Genomic DNA, 24,531 nt, shown 5'->3' with positions numbered 1-24,531 from the left:
CCAGAGCAGAGAGAAAGAAAAAGAACCAATTTGATTGGTTGTGGCTAAATGAAGTGGCCCTCTGTCATGGGACTGGGAAACAAGGGGTGTGAAGTGAATTGGCTGTTAATAAGTGACATGTATATGAAGGAAAAGTAGGACAGAAGGGGGGAGAAAGAAAAAAGAGGGGAAGGAAGGAAAAGAAATGGGGAAGCTATGAGGGAAGGGGAGAAAAAAAAGAGAAAGATTGGAAAATAAGAGAAGGGAAGAAAAGGGTGAGGAAATAAAAAGGGAAGGGAAGGGAAGATGTATGAGAGAAGGAAAGAAAAGAAGGAAACAGACAGGACAAAGGTGTATGACCAAAATGGAGGAAGGAAAGAAAGGAGCCACAAATAGAGCATGTCCACTGTTGCCAAAGCATTGCCATGGATTGCGAGGTAAGCCTTCCCATAGTTGGAAAAGAGAGAAGGCAGGCAGGCAGCATCCGTTCTGTCACCAAGGCAAAAACACCATATATAGTAGTTACTTTAATAAAACATATCTTTTTATAAATCTGGTGTTTAAATCCCCTAAAAACATCAGATCTTAACCCAAATCCTACTGTCAGTTCTGACTAGAGAAAACCCACTGAATCATTGACATTTACTGATGTGTTGACTCACCATTCAACTATTGATGGAATAGGTCCACCCCAGTTGGAACTAATCAGCTATTAGCTGATTCTAGAAGTTAAGCAGGGTCAGAACAAGTTAATACTTGGGAGATGATCAGGGAATACTAAGTGCTACAGACTATATCCAGTAGAAGGCCGATCACCTTGTTAAGAAAACATATGATATCATGGGGTTCTACACAAGTCATCAGGAAAAATTTATTCTTGAAATTGCTAATTAAAAGGTCTGTGAATAGTACAATTATGTTCATATTTACCCAATTTATGAAATATGCTTGGATAAATTTCACAACTTCAAGTGTGACCAACAAACTGATTGGAATTAGATTATTGAAAAGGATGATAAACGTCAAGAAATTCAGTCCAAAATTATTAGCACCAGCATCTATTAGGAAAAAAAGATGGAAAAACATATACGGTAAGAAGACATGTAAAGCTTTTGAAATCAGCAACCCTACTATCAAAAGATATCTAAGAGCTAGCATTCTGCAAACTTAATAAAACAAACTTCCAAGAAATTTTCTCACAATTCATAATCTCAGTAAAAATAATCCCATGAAAGATTACATTTTTCATTGGAGAAAGGTCATTTCAATTGCACATTGGCAACAAGTAGCTGCATGAGCTTTTTGCTGGGATGGTGCAGGAGGAAAGGAGTAAACCCATATTCTCAAATGCTGTGATTCCAATTTTTAATGTTTCTATGCTATTTATTCTAACATTGCTACTCAAAACAGAGGCTAGAAATAGAATTATGCATTTCATATACGACCTAGGAACTTCTTTAATATACAGCAAATATATATTAAGCATTTTACCACCTTTACCTGTTCCACAACTAACTCTCTCCTTTATTTTACTGACCTAAAATGCACTGCAGGTTGGGTCTCGCTAATTCAAAATCCTTGAGAGCAGAAGAGTTGTGGAATTTTTTTTTTTGGATTTTGGAATACCTGCATTTGCATATATGGGACACAAGTCTCAAGATGAAATGCATCTCAAATGCTGTGATTCCAATTTTTAATATTTCTATGCTATTTATTCTAACACTGCTACTCAAAACAGAGGCTAGAAATAGAATTATGCATTTCATATACGACCTAGGAACTTCTTTAATATACAGCAAATATATATTAAGCATTTTACCACCTTTACCTGTTCCACAACTAACTCTCTCCTTTATTTTACTGACCTAAAATGCACTGCAGGTTGGGTCTCGCTTATTCAAAATGCTTGAGAGCAGAAGAGTTGTGGATTTTTTTTTTTGATTTTGGAATACCTGCATTTGCATATATGGGACACAAGTCTCAAGATGAAATGCATTTATATTTCATATAATGGTGGCACTATCTCAGCCACCCATGGGGACAATTTCAGATTTTGGAGTATGGATGCTCAATCTGTATCACAATTTTTCTTGTAATCCATGTGGCTACTCCTTTATTTGTATCACTTGAAGAACAACAATTTTAGGCAGACAATAGTGGGTTCTTGAAGCAGGGGAGATTATACCATCTCAGATAAAACTGCACAGTTTGTCACTTAATAAAACCTTGAAGTTGAGCCTTGACAATACAAAGACAAAAGAGTTGGTGAGCTTTGTACTGCCTAGGGACAGCTTTGAGTTTTCAAATGTTTTTGTATTCATGAACAAAGAAATCACATTTTGAATTTCTTTTATTGCCTTGTATTCGAGTAACCTACTTTCTTCCACCCCATATCAAAACACCATGCAGATTTAGCTCTAACATCTTCACTTCCAACTTTTCTTCTGCAATTTTTAATAATAAACATCTTTGTCTAATGAAAAAAGATAGGATTTTGAAAGCATGCATAGAATAGTTTCTGTTTCTTTAAGTGATTTAAGAAAGATATGAATACAAGTATACACAAGTATACACTACCATATGCATATACCTTAAATTACAAGTGATAATATGTATGGATGTGAAATCATTAATCAGCGTGCAGTCAAATACTGTTCTTTGACATTACTAATACAAGGATAGGACACATTGATCTTGCTTTGTCAACATAATCTAATGAAAACATAACTTTGGCAACAAATGATACAATTATATTTGATGCTTACAGTTTAGATTGATATACCAGTCCCTCTCCTCATGTTTTTGATTCCATATAGCTGACCCAATGGAACAAATCAAAGATATAGCAATAAGAATGCAGAATAAAAACAGAATTTGGATATTTGTAATTCTTTCCACATTTGATAGTTTAAGAGGTGGGCTTGTTGAATTCTGTGATTGAAATAAAGAGAGAGTTTACAGGTAAGACATCCACATTTGATTTTGATTTTCTGATTTCAAACTATATATTCATACTGTCTACAAAAATATATTAAAAGCAATTATACACTTCTGTTCCAGAAGTGAAAAAGTCACTTGCCAATATGGGTACATATGAACCAAAAACATGTGTTTTTCTATGAAACATATAAAGCAATTTTTAAACACCAGTTTATTAGACAGTGAAGTAAAATAAAACCAGAATTGTATCTGCTGACATATTTCAAATTATGTAATTATACGAGCTGAGCAGAGATGCCTAGCTTTTTTTTTTTTTGCCAATGCGTGCTTAATTGAGTCCAAAGCATAAATGACCATTTGTGATTTGAGATGGGGTTGCCTTCAAGTATATTGAGCAGTCAAAAGGACTACGCTGGAAAGGAAGATAGTAACTAAATGTCTGTAACCAAAATGCAGATGGATCCTAGTGCACCTGCATAGATATATCATAAACAGTGGCTGGCTGCACTTAAGCAAGTATACATTACTAAAGCATATGAATAAAAACACATAAAGGTTTTTCAGAATTGTAAAACAAACCTGCATGAGCTTTGTATCATGCCCTGTGTAGACAACTATACCATGAACCCATTGTGTATTTCTTAACTGAGCTCCACGCAGAAGAATTTGATCAGGTCCCAGAGGAACAGTTCTAAAAAGAATTGAATGAAAGTGAATTCAAGTTAAACTACTGATTTAATGAAATATTAACATTAATGTAATGTTTTGTTTCTGTCTTTTTCTCCTCTTGAAGTATCAGTTTGCAATCAATGGATCCCCCTTCATTCACCAGGGATAGAAGGACACGAACTGGGAAAAGCGAAAAACTATGAATACAAAAAATTGCTATTCTTTTTACCTAAGGGAACACCACTGTAGGAATAACCTACAAAAGTGTTCTCTCCAGAAATTTTAGGTCTTCCAGAGTGACTCTACCTACAGCCTGTGACATTGTGCCAGTCTGGGGAGTGATGTTCACTGTCTTGTATAGGGTGTTGAGTTAGAACATGCTGTTCAGTAGATGTTGAAGGAATCAAATTGACCTTGATCAATGATTCCAGAGCTGGTGTTGTGGTATCAATGGATGTTGATCACATTTAGATTTTTCTCTTCTCCTGTCAGTGTTCATATGGTATTGACAATGATGAGCAGCTAGATGTTTTCTGGCCTTTTCCAAGCCATGAGAAGTGGATGGTTTGGTTTGGATAGGCATTTGTTCCAAATCTCCTTACTCCAATATAATTAACACATGCGTGGATGGCTCGTGTGTGAGATCAGAACTATAGACGAGGCCATTACTGTGGATAATGATACTGTTTTGGTACTGCTGTTGGACCTGATGGGTTAACAGAGGATGTACGGTGAGGCCCGTTTTCTTATATTTCCTTTAGGGTAACTTCAGGAAGAGGAATTGAGCTTGGTGCCACTTTCTTGGGGACTTATAAGACTTTTTTCAAGGCAAGAAGCTCCATTTTTTACAGCTTGGGATGTTTTCTATAGCTTGACAAATTGTGCACTTTTGCACATTATGAGTCTGCTCCAAATAATACAAGCACTTCATAAGTATATCTGATAATTATACCATGAATCCATAAGTGACACAGAGTTTATGTGGAGGCTATAGAAAGGAAAGCATAGAGAAGAATGAAAAAAAGTTGAGGAAAGATAAAACAGAAATAACCTAACTACAGAGAAGTGGATTTTTTTCTGTTATTCAGAAGTAAATTAAAGCAAAATAGATTAAAAGGCGAATAAAAAGGTATTGAGATTTAAGGAGGCTGAAGCAGAAGTCACAAATAATGCTTCTCTTTTAGCAAATGAATACAAACTGAGTAAAAGTAGTTTGGCGGGCTTTAACATGAGTATGGAAAAAGAGGGGATCCCACTAAACTATTCAGTTATAGAAAGTTTCAAATTAGGTCTCTGTGAAGGTGTGAAACCTATTTGCATAAGGCACAGAGACCACAAAGAAAAAGTATAGATAACTTGTTATAACATGTTGTTTGCTTTCAAATGCATTGAAATGCATTGTTTCACCTCTGCAAGTTATAAAACATGATGAACCCATCAAATTCATATTCAGATTATGACATACCCATGTCCTTCTAATCGGATATTTCCAACAAAGTCATAGAGATGTCTGTTGGGACTTTCACATTCAATTCTTCCTGAAAGTCCCACCAAGCTATCAATGTCCTTCACATCAGATGTCAATGGCAAGCCCTATACGAACAAAATACATCCAGTTTAAGAATCTTGCTAAATTAACTGTGGTTAAATTGTGGCAAACTTCTGAACTTTGCTATCTCTTAGGGCACTTCCAAACAGGGGTAAAACCCATGCTGAAGCTTCATAGGTTTTTATCCCCACAAGGGCACCCAAACTACCAGGATGGCACCCAGAAACCCAGAAGCCCCGCCAAAATAAGCCCTTAAAATTTAAAACAACTTACTCGGCCACCATTAAGATACTCTTTGAGTCCTCCTGATACGGGCAAATGACGTGCCAGGAGACAGCCAGGGAGGGGGGGGGGGGGAGGGAGGAAAATGGCTCCTTCCTGGTCTTCTGGTGCATCATTTCTACATGCCTGGAGGACTCCAGGAGTACCTTAATGGAGGCCAGGCAAGTTGTTTTAAAATTTAAGGGCTTATTATAGGGTCTTGGGGGAGGACATGGGTGCTAGCATGCTTCTGCCCTATTTGGACAACACTTCCCCTGTAAGATGGAGAAAGTGTTGCTGTGCCAGAGCAGTGTGCAAAACGGCACCTGGGGAGGAGGGCACCCCTGTGTGATAAGGTCAAAAGACTAAACTGGAGACGAAGGAGGAAGTAAAGAGAGCCCAGGACAGATAAAAATTAGGAGATGCTGAGGAGGTAGAGAGGCAAGACAGGTAATCATGTCAGAGCCAGTGAAAGAGAGGGACAAGAAGAGTGAATTACAGTAGAGTCTCACTTATCCAAGGTTCTGGATTATCCAAGGCATTTTTGTAGTCAATGTTTTCAATATATCATGATATTTTGGTGCTAAATTCGTAAATACAGTAATTACAACGTAACGTTACTGCGTATTGAACTACTTTTTATGTCAAATTTGTTGTATAACATGATGTTTTGGTGCTTAATTTGTAAAATCATAACCTAATTTGATGTTTAATAGGCTTTTCCTTAATCCCTCCTTATTATCTAAGATATTCGCTTACCCAAGCTTCTGCCGGCCCATTTAGCTTGGATAAATGAAACTCTACTGTATTGAGAATGTTGAACCCAGGAAAGCTGAGTGCCAAGAGAGTGATTGGGACAGCCTTAAGAAGGATGTGAGCTGAACAAAGAAGCCCTCTAGAAACAACAACTAAGCTACCAACAAACACATGGCTCAGAACTCTGTTGGAGCCATGTAGCAGTAGCCAACTTCTAGGTTACACACCAGGTTGTAGAACTGGCCAGGAACTTTCTACACAGCAGAAACATGAGATAGAGGCCTCTGAAAAGAAGAAATGGGGGACTGATCTATTAACTTAACTTTTAATATCTTGAGAAACGATCTTCTAAGGGGCCTCCACCTATGGAATTTCCCACTAGACTCCTGGATCTAAAATTACCAATGCTGCAAAGCAAACTCTTTTGAAGTAATGAGGAGGGAAAAGTTGAGAAAGACAATAGCATTCACTGACTCCTCACTTTGGTAATGCAAAGGGTCTCGAGGGGAGGCACTCATATGGGTGGCACACAATAGACGTACATTCAATCACCCTTGCTACCTTATACCACTTGTTTGCCTAGTTTATACATCATTCTATCTCAAAAGATATAGGCTTGTTTAGTATAAGCCCTACTGATATTTTGAAAAATATTATTTTTTTATTTGTGAAGACTCTATAGTTATTAGTCTACAATGGTGTGATTTATCAAAATAGATTCAAAACCTCACTATCATGCTAGGGTTATTTCCAAAACATTATCCCAGATTATAAACAATGAATAGATAAACTACATTTTTTAAAAACACATTAATTACGTGAAATAATAAAAACACTTAATGAACCTGCTCTACTTTTAAACATATTCTGTCCTGAAGAAACATTTCTCAAAGTAATTATCATATTAGAAGGCAAGATTTTCACCAACACAAGTTGGTAAAATAAAGTATACATTTCTACATTCAAGCATATGTTTGTGAAACAGCTGAGAGGACACGTGTTGTTCCAAATAAATCCAGATCTTGTGATAATCATTCTCACATTTCACAGTACGTATCTACTAGGAGAATAATAAAACAGATATCTAATACCATCCCCTTCACAGTCCCTACTGAAATTTTATTTGCAAAAAACAGCTGTAGTCCTTCATGTCCATTCAATAATATGCATGCAGTGTAAAGAGCATATACATCTATGACTAGTAGTTCCATTCCCACATACATTCATTCTCTTTTGACATATTGCTTCAACTGATTCTGTGTGCATTAACTGGGAGCAATACAAAAGTAATACTGTATATGAGATAACTGAGAACAACTTGTTTCTTACCTGTCTTATTTTTAGATTAGTTTCACCATCTAAATTTGATGTTTCAATGTAGCACATTGCTTGTGGTTCACTTACAAAAAAAGGAAAGATCAATTTTTTAAAAGTTAATCAGTTTCAAAGATACATTGATATACAACACCATTCTGTATGCTATTAGTCCTTTAAATTTTTATGTGAAAAAAATCTCATTTACAGGTCCAGAAAATTATTACCAGAATAATTTTTATTTTTATGAAGTATATTAAAATCTAAGCAGAAGATAATATTCGTTCCATAATATATTTTAAATAGCAAGAATATCTAAAGCCTTATGAGTTATCTACAAAGTTTGTGTCAACCTAGGTTCATTAAAGAAAAATCATTACTTCCAGGACTGCACACAGCACTAAATTATTCTGCCGAGATATGCAATTCCTTGTCTAACCAGTTGAAAAAAAATCGCTGAACCTTAAACTGCTTAGATAAATAAAAAAAAATCAAGATGAAGACAGATACTCTTCACTTAAGGTTCAAATTTCACAGTCTTAAGAAAGAAATTAAAAACCTTTATTTCGAGGATTGCAAACAACTGATGTTTACTGTTAAATTCAAAATGAGGCAATGGCTCATTCAAGTTATTCTTTGAATAAGCCAGAATCAAACCATGATTTATGATTTTCTTTATTGTTATAAAATATAGTTAATGTTTTATAAGCTAGTAACAGGAGTGTTGCAGAAGCTATTGACAGTCTTCAAGATTGTTGTATATATTATTTAATATAATCAACATTTTTCCATGTTTAGATGAGACTTCTCACTTTTGCACTTTTTTCTTGCTATATTTTCTGCAAATGTAAATGACTGACCCCCTCTTAGAAATTAGTATAGTTCAGCACACTAGTTAATAGATACAGAGGGCCCTTAGTATCTGTGGGGGTGTCCAGGACCCTGCTGGATACCAAAAAAAATGGATATATTCCTATTAATAAAATGGTGTAGGGCAGCAGGCAAGGTTGTAGTAGTCTTTGCTGCTAGGCACACAGTCTTTGAATGGTTTGGTAGGGGAGAGATAGTCTCAATAGAAGAAACCATAGACGTTCCAATAATTTAACTGATCACTGATATCAAGATTGAGACCAAATACACAATTTATTTTATACATTTTAGCAACACTGAAGCTTCAAGCCTTTATAGACATGGTTGGGAGTAAATCCCATTGAACTCAGTGGGGCTCACATCTGCACAGACATGTATAAAATTGTATTGTAAGACAACAACTGTGTACATATTTAGATAAGATTAAATCCCACAAGTCTGAGAAAGCTGAGTGAACATGCATAGCACTATACTGCATGTTTTGTGGAATTTCGAAAATAAACAAGGCAGCAAAAACATAAAACCAAAGTAACATACACCATTACAGACATACTCAGAAGTAAAATAGACATCAACATCATAAAATCAAGCTCTTTGATTAGCAAAATCAGTTGCAATAACAGCACAAAACTATTCAAATTCTGAAGTATCGTGCAATACTTCTGTGAACAAAAATATCACTACTGTATTAACTCGAGTCTAATGCGCCATCGAATCTAATGTGTATACCAATTTTCGAAACCCTGAAGCCAAAAAAAAGTATTTGCTATGGGGTCATGGGGGCTGTACTTTGGGATCATGGGGGCTGCCAAAGAATGCTGATGCCTCATCAAACTACAAATCCCAGGATGGCATAATAACTGAATTAGAAATGACATCCCTCAAACCGGAGCTCCAGGTGCTCCTGAAGTAGCTTCCCCTTTTGCTTCGGCTCAGCACTAAGATTACTGTATGACACAAATCTAACATGCACTCTAATTTTGGGAAGACAATTTAGCCAAGAAAGGTGAGCGTTAGATTCGAGTAAACACGGTATTTTCCAACTGCATGCAATATAATGAGTATAATATTTAAATTGTGCAGAGGGTCCTCAATAAATCTTAAAATGTGGTGTTTGCTAATATTTAAATTGTTATATAACACTACTGAAAAGAAGAGATTCTCTAAAGTACAAAGATGTGTATTAGTTATAACCTAAATATATAATCTTCATAGAAATGTTTCACTCAATACTTCTGCATTAATGGGAAACCAAGAAAAACAAGCATTATATTTTTAAATAAGTTTATGTTTTTACTTGTTTCAATGCAATTCTATGCATGTTGACTCAGAGTTATGTTTCACTAAATCAATAGTTATGACATAGTAAATGTAAATATCAGCAGAATATACAAGATCTTTAACAATTAAAATCAAAGTACTGCTATTGCTTCAGCACAGGCAAGATTCTCTTTAACTCTCATCCTCTTTAATGCTCAATTATTTCTATAATTTGTATTTAATTTGCATAAAGGGTTTATGAAAGAACCCTTTATTTTTTGTATCTTAATTTCGTGTATGAGGACCCACATACACATCTCTTCTGATCCCAGTTCATTCTAACCTTGTTGACAGACTGATGAGATCAGCTGGGAGATGCTCCCCATTGGTCACTTTCACTATTTCCCCTACAGCAACCTATATCACCCAGTTTTAAACATTGTAACAGAAGAAGAAAATGAAGTAGAAGGGAAATCAAATGGACAAGAGAAAAAGAGAAAGATGGAAATTACTTAACAATAAGATTAATACATGATTTGACTCCCTTTTTCAAAATCTATTTAGATCAGGAAAAATATGGTTGTAATCTGCATATGAATGTGTATATATATTTTACTGATATATTTTAAGATCCAAAGACAAAGAAAAACCAATTCTTCGTTAAAATGCAAGTATTTAGATATTTAAAATGTACAATTACAAGTCAGAAACTATAGCACTGAAAATTATGTTTGGCAAGGACAGAAAATGGGAAAGATTTCTACTTTTGTTGGTTTCCTTTTCAGATAATGGTCTTAGAAGAGAACAAACAACAACTGGAAGCTATTATTGTTTTGGTCAACCAGAAACATATTCCCACTTTAAAAGATGGTTTTTAAAAATTCCTTCCAGTCTTTCAAAATGAGTATTTTCTTTTACAATGCTTAATAAATTTCTATAGGAGTGCAATTAGATGGAGCAGCAATACAAATTAAAGGTAACATGTTGGCTTTTGGAACTGGGTGGCAATTGACTTAAATTAAAAATAACTGACTGAAATACTTCTATTTTAACAGGGAACCATGTTTCTACCAGGCAATTTCTGTGACTATTTCTACTTCACCATTATAATCCACAGGTTTATACCTGGAAATAAATCTCATTGAACACAACAGGAGTTATATCTGATTAGACATGGATCAAATTGTGGAACAAATAGATATATATTGTCATAGTGAAATAGCATATTATTATTAATAAAAAAATAATAAAAAGGTAGCTCTCAGAAACACCAGTTAAAATGCCTTACTCTGAAAGATCCTTTTAAAGTGAAGGGTGAAAGTGTCCCCATTTTTCAGAATAGCCAGCACACACAATCAAGCCAATGTAGCACTTCAATGGAGGATCAGCCAGAATACTGTCAAATGAGTGTTTACTGGAGTTCATTCCTTAATAAGTGTTCTGCCCTCACGCTATCTTAACTACTTGGAAGGTGAACTGGCTGCACAGGGAACAGATCGGAGACTATATAGTTGAATCAAACATTAATTTATTAACTGACAAAAATTTTAAACTTTCTCTCCTCCTGAGTCTCACAACAAAGTTTTTATGAGGAGAGGTAAAGTTTTTGAGAGAGAGAGACATAGTTCTGGACAAACTGAGACTCTTGAATCTTTTTTTCTTCTTATTGTTTCTTTCTTGTGTAGTGTTCAACTGTCTCTAAGATAGTTTCAATACTGAACTCTGACTGGACTTGAATACAGCTCTGAGTGGATATGCTATTTGCAGACCTTTCGGCCTCCTTCTCTCTTCACCTGCCAGTCATGAAAAGGCGGACTCTTCTAAGAATCAGAAGTATGTAAGGATCTCTTACATATAGAGGAATGTAACTATAAACTGTAGGTTCCATCAAAAGGAAAGACAAAAGTATTTACACAGGAGTTGTGTATATGAACTACAGACAGAGTATGCACATGGGACTAATATGTTCCTTTCAAGCCGATTCTGAGGCCAGGTTGCCCTTTCTCTGAGGGCACTTCCATATATACCTAAATCCCCCCCCCCCCCAATCCCACTTTACTCCTTAAAACTTACTGAAAAGGTCCCATCTCTGGGGGCTGGAGAGGATGGGGTGGGCACCCTCCCACTCCTTTGGGAACCAGGAATCCAAAGGTGTTGAATGGCTCCCGGGAAACGCATGACATGTCAGATATCACAGGCCCAGCATCTCATTAGAACCAGATCTTTCATAAAGATCTGGATCTAATGAGGTGTTTAATTAATGCGGAATAAACCAGGGAAACCTCAATTTACTCCGCATTAATTTGCTTTTACCTGATGCGTCGATTGGACGCCTCCGTAAAACTGAGACAGGTCCCACATTTTGGGGTTGTCTGGATGGGTCCTGACTGAATGACAAAAGTGAATTGATTCTCATGGAAGTGACCATGAACATCTTTTAAAGAGATACAGTGGAGTTCTGGTTAACCGACACTCCGTATTATTTGAGGCGCCACCGGGGGTGCCCCTCCCTCTCCTTCTCTCGAATTCCTTCCTGGGGCAGCCCGAGGAAGGGAGTGAAGGGAGCTCGAGAGAAGGAGAGGGAAGAGGAAGCGCCCCGTGAGCGTTGCTAGGCAGCAGCGCTAATGGGGTGCTTCCCAAGGGGCGAGGGCTAGCCAAGGGACGGGGCTCATACCTTGGCAAGCCCTCGCCCCTTGGGAAGCACCCTGTGAACGTTGCTAGGCAGAAGCGATTGCGGGGCGCTTCCCTAAACCGGATTGCTGGGAGGGATAATAGGGCATCCCTATTATCCGAGCAGTTCTGGTTATCTGAGATTGGACCCACCCCTTTATCTTGGATAGCTGGAACTCTACTGTAACATAGGCCTCCTTCAATGTTTAACATAAATAATTGGAAGTGAACTTTTAACTACTTTCTGGCTTTATTTTGGTTTTGGTTTTTTTGGAGAGAGGGTTGAATTTTTGACCGCTTGACACTCTTCAGCTCTCAGTGTCAGCCCCCCCCCCCCCATTTTTTGCATTTAGAAAAGAATGAAATAAATCTACAATAATTAGAGCACAATAATTTTTAACCTGTCCTGTTTTGTATTTCCTTCTTTTCTTCAAATCTGGAATTGACAAAATGAACTATTTGATATGACTTGTGATGTACATTAGAAATAATCCAGTTTATAGGGTAAAATATTATTTTCGTACTCCATTCAAATGCAGTTTAAAATAACAGAGGCCTCATTTTCATCTGAAAGCAATGGACATGTTATCAATTGATCACTTAAATTTAAAAACATTCCAGATTATTAAAGTAGTCTATTCAAACATTGATGACAACCTAATTAAATAGATTTCGAAAAAAGTGATTCAATATATTCAGCGTAGACTTGTAAATTAAGTTATCCAAGGAAATACAGATATATACAACAGTTAATATTAAATATTTAGAATATTAACTGTTATTCTGAAGAACTTGGAGAAACAAGATATTTTCATTAAACAGATTGGTACCTGCTATTCTGAAGGTTTTTATTCACTTAGAGCAGTTACTTTATTAAAAGTATTATACAATAATTTTTAAATTGTAATTGGGATTAGAGGTAAATAATACATTTGATTATTCTTTATTTCCTTGGACTAATTATAAAGTCAAGGCAAAAGAAAGCCCCTATACTAGAAGTACTGTTGATAATCTCTACCTTGATGAGAGAAGTACAGTGTCAGCTGGTATATATTCTTTCCCTTTTATTAACACTATATCTCCAACATCTACCTGAAAGAAAACTAGTGATTGGTTAATAATATGAAACTAACAGAACAGCTCTTGAATTATTTAGTCTACTTAAAGATGTATTATCTTATATCAAGGGGAAACTATTTAAGTTGAAATCTGTAAATCATCCAAAAGGCACCTGTTTGAAGACAAGTCATATCTACCTATATTTTTCCTTATATTTAACAGAAACATGGTTCAGCAATGTCACCGTGGTAAGTTCTACACTGACCTCATTGTGAACATTGCTAGAAAAATATTTTCTGGCTAAAAATGAAGCCAATCTGAAGCCATGATAAAACTCATGGGGTTTCCATTAGTCTACAGGTGACACATATGAATCCATCTAATTAAATTTCTAAATGAGAAACTGAATTTTCTCTTGTAACCCAAATTGATTAAATCATATAAAAATATGTGAACAAATTTTGTTTTCCTGATGCCTAGAGCTTATTTATTCATAAAGCTCCAATTATAATGTTAATTTAATAAATAACCAAATCAGAGAGAAACTTGTACCAGAACAATTAAAAGAATTACGTTTGCTAAGTAAGAGCGGCATTGCTACTAAATTATAAATAAGGTGCATTGATTGCAGAATATTGCTTAAATAATATGAAGAAAAATTATTCCTAATAAAATGTATATTAAGACAAAGGTCTGTACTGATGCACTCCCTACTGAAATTTCTAGTGCAACAGCAAGATTATTCTAGGAGTTCTTTTTATGCTGATCAACAAGTGCTGATGGCTGCCAATGCTTACAGAGGTCATACTAAGACACCATCATCACCTACCATTTTCACAATTTACTGTCATTTTACATTTCAATGAGCTGGTATTTAAATCTTATTTCAGCACGAATAATGCCGATCCTTTACCACACTGAGGTACTAGAGTTTCTTAAAAAGCTACCAGACTCTTCTCACTAGATCCTATAGTCCATGTCTTCTGCATGTATCCCTGCAGGTAATTTTCACAGAAAAAATACATTTTTATTCTTATTCTAATGGATTATACTTCCATGATCATATTTATATTGGTATTATGTAACCCGTGAAAAAGAAATACGTTCAGCCAATCAAAGTAAATCTGGATTTTAAAAGCCTTCCTTGTGCAGGATATCCCTTCTGCTCAGAGCAGAACTGTTTTCATTATTGCACAGGAGGAAAAACACAAAATCCTAAGATGTTCTTCCATTTCCTTAAGACCTTTTCCAAGCTCTTAAACAGTATAAAACCAGTAAAAGAACTTACTTCAAAAAAGTTCAACTCCTGCTTCCGCAAAGATTTGCAGAACAGTGCATTCAGAATTTTCCATATGTTCCTAATTGGAACCAAGCCATTATTTTCATTTTAAAATAATAAATTATAATATACAAATGACATACCTTTTCCCAGTGAACAATTTCCCAAGCTCCATTTCTCAATACTATAAAAGTGAAAGACAAACAATGAAAACACAAAAGCTGAAATTTCAAAATAAAACAGAAAAACAATTTATTTATGCCTTTAACTAAATAGTTGACCAATAACAAAAAAGGAAGGAGAAAAAAGCCCTGAAAAATAAAACTGTACAAGAACATAAAATTACTGGAGAAGTTAATGCCTGGGGGAAAGCTCTATGTGCAACAAAAGAAGCAAGACCAATACGGCATAATTTTCTGAATAAGCTGTACAGTCAGTGTCCAAGTTACAAACAAGACAGGTTCTGTAGGTTTGTTCTTAAATTGAATTTTTATGTAAGTTGGAACAGGTACATTTTTTAAAGTGTAACTCCAGCAACATACATACATCTATCCCCCCTACCCTCCACTTTGGATAGTATAGAGAAGAGTTAACACCCCTTTGGTGTTTGTTTTGATGTCTGTGTAAGATTTCACCTCACTTTCTGTCCTTCTGATCATTGGATTTTGAAAAATTTGGCTTGCTGTGGGAACAAGGATTGGTGGGAAAGCTTCTGTTGAGACACGTTTTCCCCATGATAACTCTTTCAGGAGTTGATTTCCCTTCCGAGGGGTAGATTTCCTGTTGTCTCACACTCATTAACTATAAGTCCTTTGTAAGTTGGGGACTGCCTGTACTTTTAATAGATCAACAATGATAATATTATACTGCACAAAGTTGTATGTTCCTAAACTAATAAAGTCTCTATCTACAAAAGATGCTAATATATTTTTTTATTTTTTAAAAAAACCCACATTTTTCCTAGCTTCAAAATTTTACATTTATAAAAATCGCATTGTAGTTAAACATAATGTTTTTCTTAACATGTACCAACACAGAAGCATGTTTAACCAATGTAAAATATTCGTATTAGAATTTGTTACTGATTATATGGTCTAACATTTTTAACAGCAGTTGCTTTTGCTTTAAGAATTGATATAATAATTTACACATGGTGATGAATGTTCTCAACCACATTTCAGAGCAGACAGTTATGCCTTAAAATGTTCTGGTACTGACATGGATAATGAACATTCATTATGAAACTGCTAGGTAAAGGTAAAGGTTTCCCCTGACGTTAAGTCCAGTCATGTCTGACTCTGGGGGTTGGTGCTCATCGCCGTTTCTAAGCCGAAGAGCCAGCGTTGTCCGTAGACACCTCCAAGGTCATGTGGCCGGCATGATTACATGGAGCACTGGTATCCTTCCCGCCGGAGCGGTACCAATTGATCTACTCACATTGGCATGTTTTCGAACTGCTAGGTTGGCAGGAGCTGGAGCTAACAGCGGCCGCTCACGCCACTCCCGGGGTTTGAACCTGGGACCTTTCGGTCTCCAGCTCAGTGCTTTAACGCCCTTCGCCACCGGGGCTCCATGAAACTGCTACTGTAATATAAAGTAATAAAACAAAAGGTATCAGCAGTCCATGTATTCATTTTTCTTTACAGTACATTTCACTGTTCCTACCTTGTATCTGCTTCTTGTTCACAACGTTATCAGCTTTATGCCTTTTCTGAAATAAAATTTAATTAATTTTAGATGGCTATAATGAATATGAAAGTACTTACCACTACGTAAATAATAAGGAAACTGTAAGTGAAAGCCATTCAGTGAGGGGGTCTGTGCCTGAGCTTCAGTATCATACCCATTATCTGAACCTGAAGAAAGGGAAGTGCTATCCTGGACTTTAGAGATGTTTAGAAAGCAACAAGATGCCCCATTGTTTCTCAACGTCTTCAGGGAGTCACCTACTCCTCTTTCCAATTTGATTGGGAGGGGTGTCAGACTTTATAGAATTAAGAAATGGGTTCTTAAGTGATAAGTTGGCAAATCACATTTTTTGGAAATGTACATGTAACTTCTGCCTTTCAAGTAAGAAAATAAAAAACAAAGTGTATAACAGCCCTTTCACACTACACAAGTATAGCACTATCATCCCACTGTAACTGTCATAACAATATCTTATGAAATGCATGGGGTTACAGATCAGTGAGGCACCAGGATTCTCTGGCTGAGAATGCTAGATACCCCTCCCTAAAGTAGAAATTCCAGGATTCCATGTGACATAATCGTAGCAGTTAGAAGAATCGTAGTGTTTATAGTTGTGTAGTGCGAAAAGGCCCTAAGTCCCTTAAATGTCAGCCCCAGAAGTAATAATATATTTTGATTGACTCTTAAAATAATCTAAAACAGATATAAGATCAAGAAGGAAATCGTTATAATGGAAGGGGTGGACAAATTGAAGACGATGGAATCACTTGTGTCAGTTCTGCTCCTGACACAAGCTCAGGCTGTGGCGCAGGCTGGAGAGCAAGCCAGCTGTAACCAGCTGCAGTGAATCACTCTGACCAGGAGGTCATAAGTTCGAGGCCCGCTCGGAGCCTATGTTTGTCTTGTCTTTGTTCTATGTTTAAAAGGCATTGAATGTTTGCCTATATGTGTAACGTGATCCGCCCTGAGTCCCCTTCGGGGTGAGAAGGTCGGAATATAAATGCTGTAAATAAATAAATAAATAAATATTCCTCTTGATGCTCATAGTCCACTATTACATGTTATGGGTAAATACATGCCTGACCTATAGCCCAGTGTTTCCTCCTTGTTGCACAGATAATGAAATAAGCATAAAATCTGTCATTATTTTAGAAAATGAACATTAAGTACTACAACTGGATGATAATATTTAATAACATTTTAATGATAAACATAATATTTTATTTAGTACTTACAACATCTTCTATTATTTCTTTAACTGCTGCTACAACTAAAATAAATAACAGAGGAACCAAGGTTGTATAACGTCCCGTTGGAGAAACATCTGGAATTTGCTAAGGAACGAAAAAGGGGGGGGGGGGGAAGAAACTTCATTTTACAGCTGAAGTATTGTGTAATTATTATAACCAGGAATACAAAATAAAAAGTAAAAACTCATTTTAAATATAATATATATATATTAAATTATAATATATAACATTTTACTGCCATATATGAAGTACTCAAATGATTCTTCATTTATTATTGCCCACTAGTTCTACACTTCTTTCCCATGCAGTAAAGACAAGAAGATCAGAAATATTCCCTTTTTGGTTCTTATTTTGACCTCTTCTCCAAAATGTTAATATATGTTGATTTGGTTTTATTCCTTGTTCATCAACAAATATATATTCTAAGAAGTCATCCCATATTACCTCAAAATAATTTATTTTCATTAGTCCATTTTTGCATTTTATTTCATACGTTTATCATTTATTGCGATATTGCAATAATTAAGGATTAATACATGTCTCATGGGTGGTGGGTGCACAAACAGATTAAATGTATAAAATATATGACTAACCGTTTGACTGATTTATTGTACATTTTGAGTTAATGTTAGTTGTGTTTAATTTTATAATTTATTTATTATGAATAAATAATAAAAAAGAAATATGCCCTTTTTGTTTATTCATTTTATTTTTCTAAGAATATTACATCTCTTAACATGAGTTTAAGTATACAGACTTTATGACAACCATGCATTTTTTGAATATATTGCTATGCTTTAAAAAATATGATGAAGATATTACTTTAGAACAGTGGTTCTCTACCTGGGGTGCCCAGATGTTTTTGGACTAAAACTCCCAGAAATCCCAGCCAGTTTACCAGCTGTTAGGATTTCTGCATTTGGGGACCCCAGGTTGAGAACCACTGCTTTAGAACAAAGTATTCTACTGAAAATTTCTCTGAAATGTTATATCAAACAGTTAACAGTCAATTTCCTTGTGACATATGATAATTAAATACTTTAAATATATATTTACCTCATCTAGCTTACCTGAAGCAATGCAATGAAAAGAAAAAAGGCATTAGCAGCTCTTCTGAACTGGGAATAGAGGAACCTCGGCAGGAATGTGATTAAGTTGTATTTTGCAGTGCTAAGAGACAGAGATTAAAATTGTATGTAGTTAAGAAATAGAGATAAATAGTGTTCAGAATTTACTAACAGAGTTGACAAGTTTGAATAATGATTCACACTTTATGAGTCTAACACTTCAGAAATGTGTACAGTATAGCTAAGCTATTATTGCTGATAAATATTATTTCTTTTTATCACTGGAGGCCCTACTTTAACATTTTTTTCAATTTCTCAAAGAGCTTCAAATTTTAAATTGGAATAGCCAAATTACTTGATGAATGTTCCAGTTGTCACTCCAAGAGGTATACATGTGCTTTGGAATGTATGATGGGTCCTTAAGGGAATGATTACCCCATATATCCAAACATGCATGATTTAAAGTGATGTAAATTTCTTTAAAAAACACTGCTCAAAATACTAGTCCATTCTTCAATTGTATAAGACCAAATAAAATATAGAACAATCCATTGCTTAATAAATTAATAACTTACATATATATTTAACTTAAATTGTTGTAGTTTTAGAATGATTTAAGCAACAAAAATCAATCTAAAATTATGTTGTAACATCTATCCTAATTTTTAAATTTTTGTTCCCTTGATTATAATAAATCTAGAAATGATACATTAAAAACTCTTCTTAACAGGACCATAATCTAACATTTTATTGTCTAAGGTTTCAGAGATACCAAGAGAAAATTCAGATTCCCTGCACTCTTTGAAAAACAGCTCTCTGTATGAAAAACATTTCTCAAAAGCAGTTTACCATGTGACAAAAGCCGAAAATTGGTTTTGTACACATAGCAAAATGCATTGATTCTTTTGATTTCACTCTATTATTCAGCATTTAAAGAACTTTGTTTCCTTCATGAAAGGTTTAACTAAAAAGGATTTTACTTTAATTTAAGAAGTAATAACAAAACAACAAAGGAACATGATCACATTTGTTTTGAAAATTTCAGGATTCTTAATCTATAAATCTAGACAATTTTGTTCTACTACCTCCAAAGTGTTGAAATAGGGTCAAACATATTTTAAGGAGTATCTGAGGAAGTCTACTGTACTTTCTCTCATTGGCCAGATGGATATATCAGAATCTTTATTTCTGCTGTTTCACCAAGATCCAGTAGATGGTGTCAACATATTACAAATTGTATATTTTTGCTGGAAGGGAAATTCAGACATTACCTCCTCTAACAGGTATCCACAATTAAACATGTTCATTTGTTGGAATAAGTGTCCTAGGCCCTCTAGCAAGGAGGACTTTCAGCACTCTTTTTGATATTCCAGGTTGGAAAGAAGCTGCATGACGAGTGATAAAACTGTCTTTTTTCCATTTCTTAATGGCTTATCAAGGAGTCCAAAGAATACTCTCTCAAGTGGCGAGGAAGAAGAAGAAAGTTTGACTTCTCCCAGCAATATCTCAATTGTTGTAAAAAGATGAGACTCTACCTCTTCCAGCCCATTTATACACATGCACATCCTTCCTCTTACACACACACACACACACACACACACACACACACACACCCTGCTTCTCTCATACATAACTACCACAGCAGCTTGTTCTGCCTGAAGAAGTGGAGAAGGAGCTGCTTCTTCAGGAATGATACCTTCAATGTCCTGTAGCACTATCAGAAAGACCAAAGAAGCTTTCGGGAACCATTACTTCAAGCACTGCAGGGACCCTGATATGCATTCCAATGAGTCACTTTTTCCTCACTCCTACTAACAAGAAATGTTTGTGGCAAGTAAAACCTTCAGCAACTAGCCCTTCAAGCAGCCTTTGGGAAGGAGCTCTTTACCAAACTGGATTCATTCCAACCTTCTCTGAGCAGATAGGGATTCTGGGAAAGATGTTAGACACAAGAGGTCAAATGAGGATTGCTGGTAGGCTCACTCAGGGGTTTTATTTCATGTTTTAATGGGCTTTAATCTGATCTAGACAAGCATCACATAACATTCAGGTACTTGCATATGATTCATTGAATTACTGTCATTCGAAACATGTTTTCATACTTGTGTTTTGCATTAAAAGTGTTTAACAGCAATAACCCATACAGGTTTTCTCTCTTCAATTTCTTACAGGTTTGCCTGAAAAACAGGGATGCATACCTTTCAAAATGTAACCTAAACATGTTTTTAGGCTTTAGTCATTAGTAGGTTTGTTAACAGAGAATCCTTCTAACAAAAGTGAATGAACATGATAGTTCTTTTGCCAGATTTATTTTTTTAAGACAAAATGGACACTATTTATTGAAACTGTATGCAAATTATCACAACTATAATTATTGTAACAAGTTATAAATAGGTTATAAATACCTGACATGATTGTTACAAAATTTAGAGAATTGTGGTTGATTTATAAATATCGTTCTCACTTCCTCCTGATCAGCTAATGAAGTCTTCTCTGAAACATCATCTGTCTTCTCATACCCTGTAAAATATTAATCAATTTGTAAATATATTAATTATATATCATTTGTAATATATAACCATATATGTATGATGTAATTCAACATATAGCATAATTACTTGTTGGTTGAAAATAATAATAAAGCAACCGGAAATATAAAATAATGCTTTTAAAATAACTCTGTGTCAGATTCCTGCCTCCTCTAGCAGTGCTCTATAACAATCCATGGACAAACTGGTGATCCATAGACTTCTGCCAGTCCTTAGTCATTATTGAAGGTCCCTGGATAGTTTTCAAAACAGAAAGAAACAAGTGTAGTCAATAGATACAAATATAGCATTCCAAAGGCAAATGGAAATTGTTGGTCTCCTCGCATGAAGTAGTTGAAGAAGCACTACTCTATAACAGCACTACTCAAAGTGGTAGTCCATGAACTAATGCTAGTCCACAAACCATCAAATGTGGGTTCTTGGGGAATTTCTAAAAAAAAAATACACCAAAAAATTGGAGCCAGTGGGTACTGATGGTACTTCCATGTTGAGGGGGGGGAGATCAGTTCATCAAATCAGATAACTTACAAAGGACTGCTATATAAAATAACATAACAGGAATATTAGATAGGCATTACATCCTTGTTTGGTGTCCATAGGTAAAGGTAAAGGTTTTCCCCTGACATTGAGACTAGTCGTGTCCGACTCTGGGGGTTGGTGCTCATCACCATTTCTAAGCCGAAGAGCCGGAGTTGTCCGTAGACGCCTCCAGGGTCATGTGGCCAGCATGACTGCATGGTGCATAAAATAAAACAATTGTTGAGAAAACGGTTCCCTTAATTCTTATTTGGGATATTGTAATGCTTCATAATCATTATCCCATTTTTGTTTGCATTATACTTAATTATGTCAGTTTTCCAAAACCTTTGAATTAGAAATATTTATAACAAATATTCTGCTTTCCTAAATTGACCAACATCTGATTCTGCATTCCCATTGGACTTATACTTACAGTGCATCCTTGGTACCTGTTGGGATTTGGTTCCAGGAGTCCCACTCCCCATCCCACCATGGATACAAAAATCTATTGATGCTCAAGTCCCATTACATACTGTAGTGTAATAAAAGAGTCTCCAGACATTCAGCTTAAGACACCAGGTATGTATCTAGATAGATTGCTGCCATAGCCAACAGGCTTATGCGATATATCTATTGATGACACATCTATTATACTATTTAGACAATATATTTACATTAAAATAAAATCTTCATGCTCATATAAATATTACATAGCAGACAAATCTTGGCCACAACATCTCCCTTACTAGTTCTGTTTGCAAAAGATATGTTGTCATAGGATCTGCTATTAATGCATAGTTCCTCAAATGAATTCCAAAGTAATAGAACCCCAAAAAAAACCCTGTATCTCATTATTATTCTGGGCATGTGGTTTGCTTCAGTTGAGTATAACACAATTGAAAGGATTTCTTAACTTAAAATGCAGACAACTTGGTGGATGGTCATTAAAATATTAATATGATTAAACAGGACATTTTTACATCTCAATGCACACATTTCTATTTACAAGAAAAAAAAACTACAAGAGGAAGCATGATAGCTCATGGTGAGAAAACATGTACAGTAGAGTCTCACTTATCCAAGCCTCGCTTATCCAAGCTTCTGGATTATCCAAGCCATTTTTGTAGTCAATGTTTTCAATATATCATGATATTTTGGTGCTAAATTCGTAAATACAGTAATTACAACAAAACTGCGTATTGAACTACTTTTTCTGTCAAATTTGTTGTATAACATGATGTTTTGGTGCTTAATTTGTAAAATCATAACCTAATTTGATGTTTAATAGACTTTTCCTTAATCCCTCCTTATTATCCAAGATATTCGCTTATCCAAGCTTCTGCCGGCCCGTTTAGCTTGGATAAGTGAGACTCTACTGTACTTGAACTTGAAGAAGCTGTATACATACTGTATATACTTAAATATAACTCTATACATTTTAATTTTTAAAAATCAGCCCCAAATCAGGATTAACTTATCCATGGGTCAATGTAAGTCCCTTAATTCTCATTTTTTTAAAAGGGCGAGGGAAAGAGAAAGAACCATCCCCTTCTCTGACTAGAGGGGCAAAAGGCAAGAGCTTAGTATGTCACAGGAAAACCTAAATGAAACACCAACCCTCTCTACTCTTGCTGTACTCTGACACTGCTTCTTGCCTTTTTTAATGCCTGGGCAAGAAAATGGCAGTCACACTTGGCTGCTTGCCCTTAAAAGAGCACTTAAAAAAAAAAGTTAATATTTTGCTGCTGCTCAGTTGTTTAGTCATCTCCGACTCTTCGTGACCTCATGGACCAGTCCATGCCAGAGCTCCCTGTCGGCCGTCACCCAGTTCCTTCAAGGTCAAGCCAGTCACTTCAAGGATACTGTCCATCCATCTTAACTTTTATCAAAGAAGTGAACATTTCCTTCTTAGTGTAGAGAGACAAAAGGCATTTTTGAATGCCCGAATGAGAAAATGTCTCTGGTACTTTCACTTCTCTGCGGAACGACCTTCAACTGTAGCATTGGTCACATCAAAAGCCATAATTAGGGTCCCCAAATTTGCCTGTGACTAATATATGAGTTTAATCTCTACACAAGTACATATGATAACATCCACAATGAAACCTGATATATTCTGCCTTTGTAAGGAAAAATGTGGAAGGAAAAACTGAGAATTCATATTTACCGTAACTACTTTTACCTAAAGATTTGTACTGTTAACAAACATTACAAATCACATACACATACAGACACTTAAAAACACATACAGACACTATCATATATAGAGGATAAATTATGTGCACATTAAAGTGGAGAGGAAAGTGATTAAATAAAATTGCACATATTCAAAAGTATATATTACAATAAAACGATGAAAGATATTGGAACAATGTCTGTAACCTGCATTTTTGCCAGGATCCATTCTCAGGGTGGTTCTACATTGCCATATAATGCAGTGTTGTTGCATTAGCTTGTGCATGTCCACATAACACACCTAGGCTGATTCAAGTTAACTCAGAATAAGCTGCTCAATGCAGTTTCACCCAAGTTTAAAAAATGCAGGGGAAAGTCCGGATTCTCTTCCAGGATTTGGAATTTCCCCTCTGTTGGGGTAGTGGGGCAGCCATCTCAGATCCAATAATGTGTTTCCACAGCCATCGCACGCTCCCTAAGCTCAACCAGTCTATGGAGGTGGGGTGGCTATCTCCCTGCCTCCCCAATCCTCTGTCCCCAAAAGACAGAAAAACACCACTTACTAAAGCTCTGTGCTTTCTACTTCCTGGTTTGTCCCATGTCACTTAGAAAAGCAGATTGGGAGGAATGAGCCCCCTCCTCTCCTTCCAAACTGGTGGGCTCAGTAACATGGTAG

General features: G+C 35.7%; 1 protein-coding gene across 3 annotated transcripts in view; it reads right to left on the bottom strand.

Moving 5' to 3' along the window:
- Positions 1–24,531, bottom strand: part of atp8a1 (ATPase phospholipid transporting 8A1) — a 116,681-nt gene that overhangs the window by 67,426 nt on the left and 24,724 nt on the right. For 2 of the 3 annotated variants that reach the window (XM_008111650.3, XM_062981640.1), the window contains exons 2-12: positions 21,018–21,132; positions 18,616–18,715; positions 17,531–17,629; positions 16,272–16,317; positions 14,750–14,790; positions 13,287–13,360; positions 7,484–7,553; positions 5,054–5,181; positions 3,499–3,610; positions 2,745–2,910; positions 910–1,037 (exon numbers count right to left, since the gene is read on the bottom strand). In XM_008111650.3, the coding sequence (XP_008109857.1) occupies positions 910–1,037; positions 2,745–2,910; positions 3,499–3,610; positions 5,054–5,181; positions 7,484–7,553; positions 13,287–13,360; positions 14,750–14,790; positions 16,272–16,317; positions 17,531–17,629; positions 18,616–18,715; positions 21,018–21,132 (1,079 nt within the window). Of the gene's footprint in view, positions 1–909; positions 1,038–2,744; positions 2,911–3,498; positions 3,611–5,053; positions 5,182–7,483; positions 7,554–9,941; positions 10,016–13,286; positions 13,361–14,749; positions 14,791–16,271; positions 16,318–17,530; positions 17,630–18,615; positions 18,716–21,017; positions 21,133–24,531 lie in introns of all 3 variants that reach the window. The other variant, XM_062981639.1, reaches the window with a different exon arrangement.

Source organism: Anolis carolinensis, chromosome 5 (genome assembly GCF_035594765.1).
Source record: "Anolis carolinensis isolate JA03-04 chromosome 5, rAnoCar3.1.pri, whole genome shotgun sequence".
In the NCBI taxonomy this organism is placed as follows: Eukaryota; Metazoa; Chordata; class Lepidosauria; order Squamata; family Dactyloidae; genus Anolis; species Anolis carolinensis.
The sequence above is the reverse complement of the archived record's forward strand: the minus strand, read 5'-3'. Positions and strand labels throughout refer to the sequence as shown.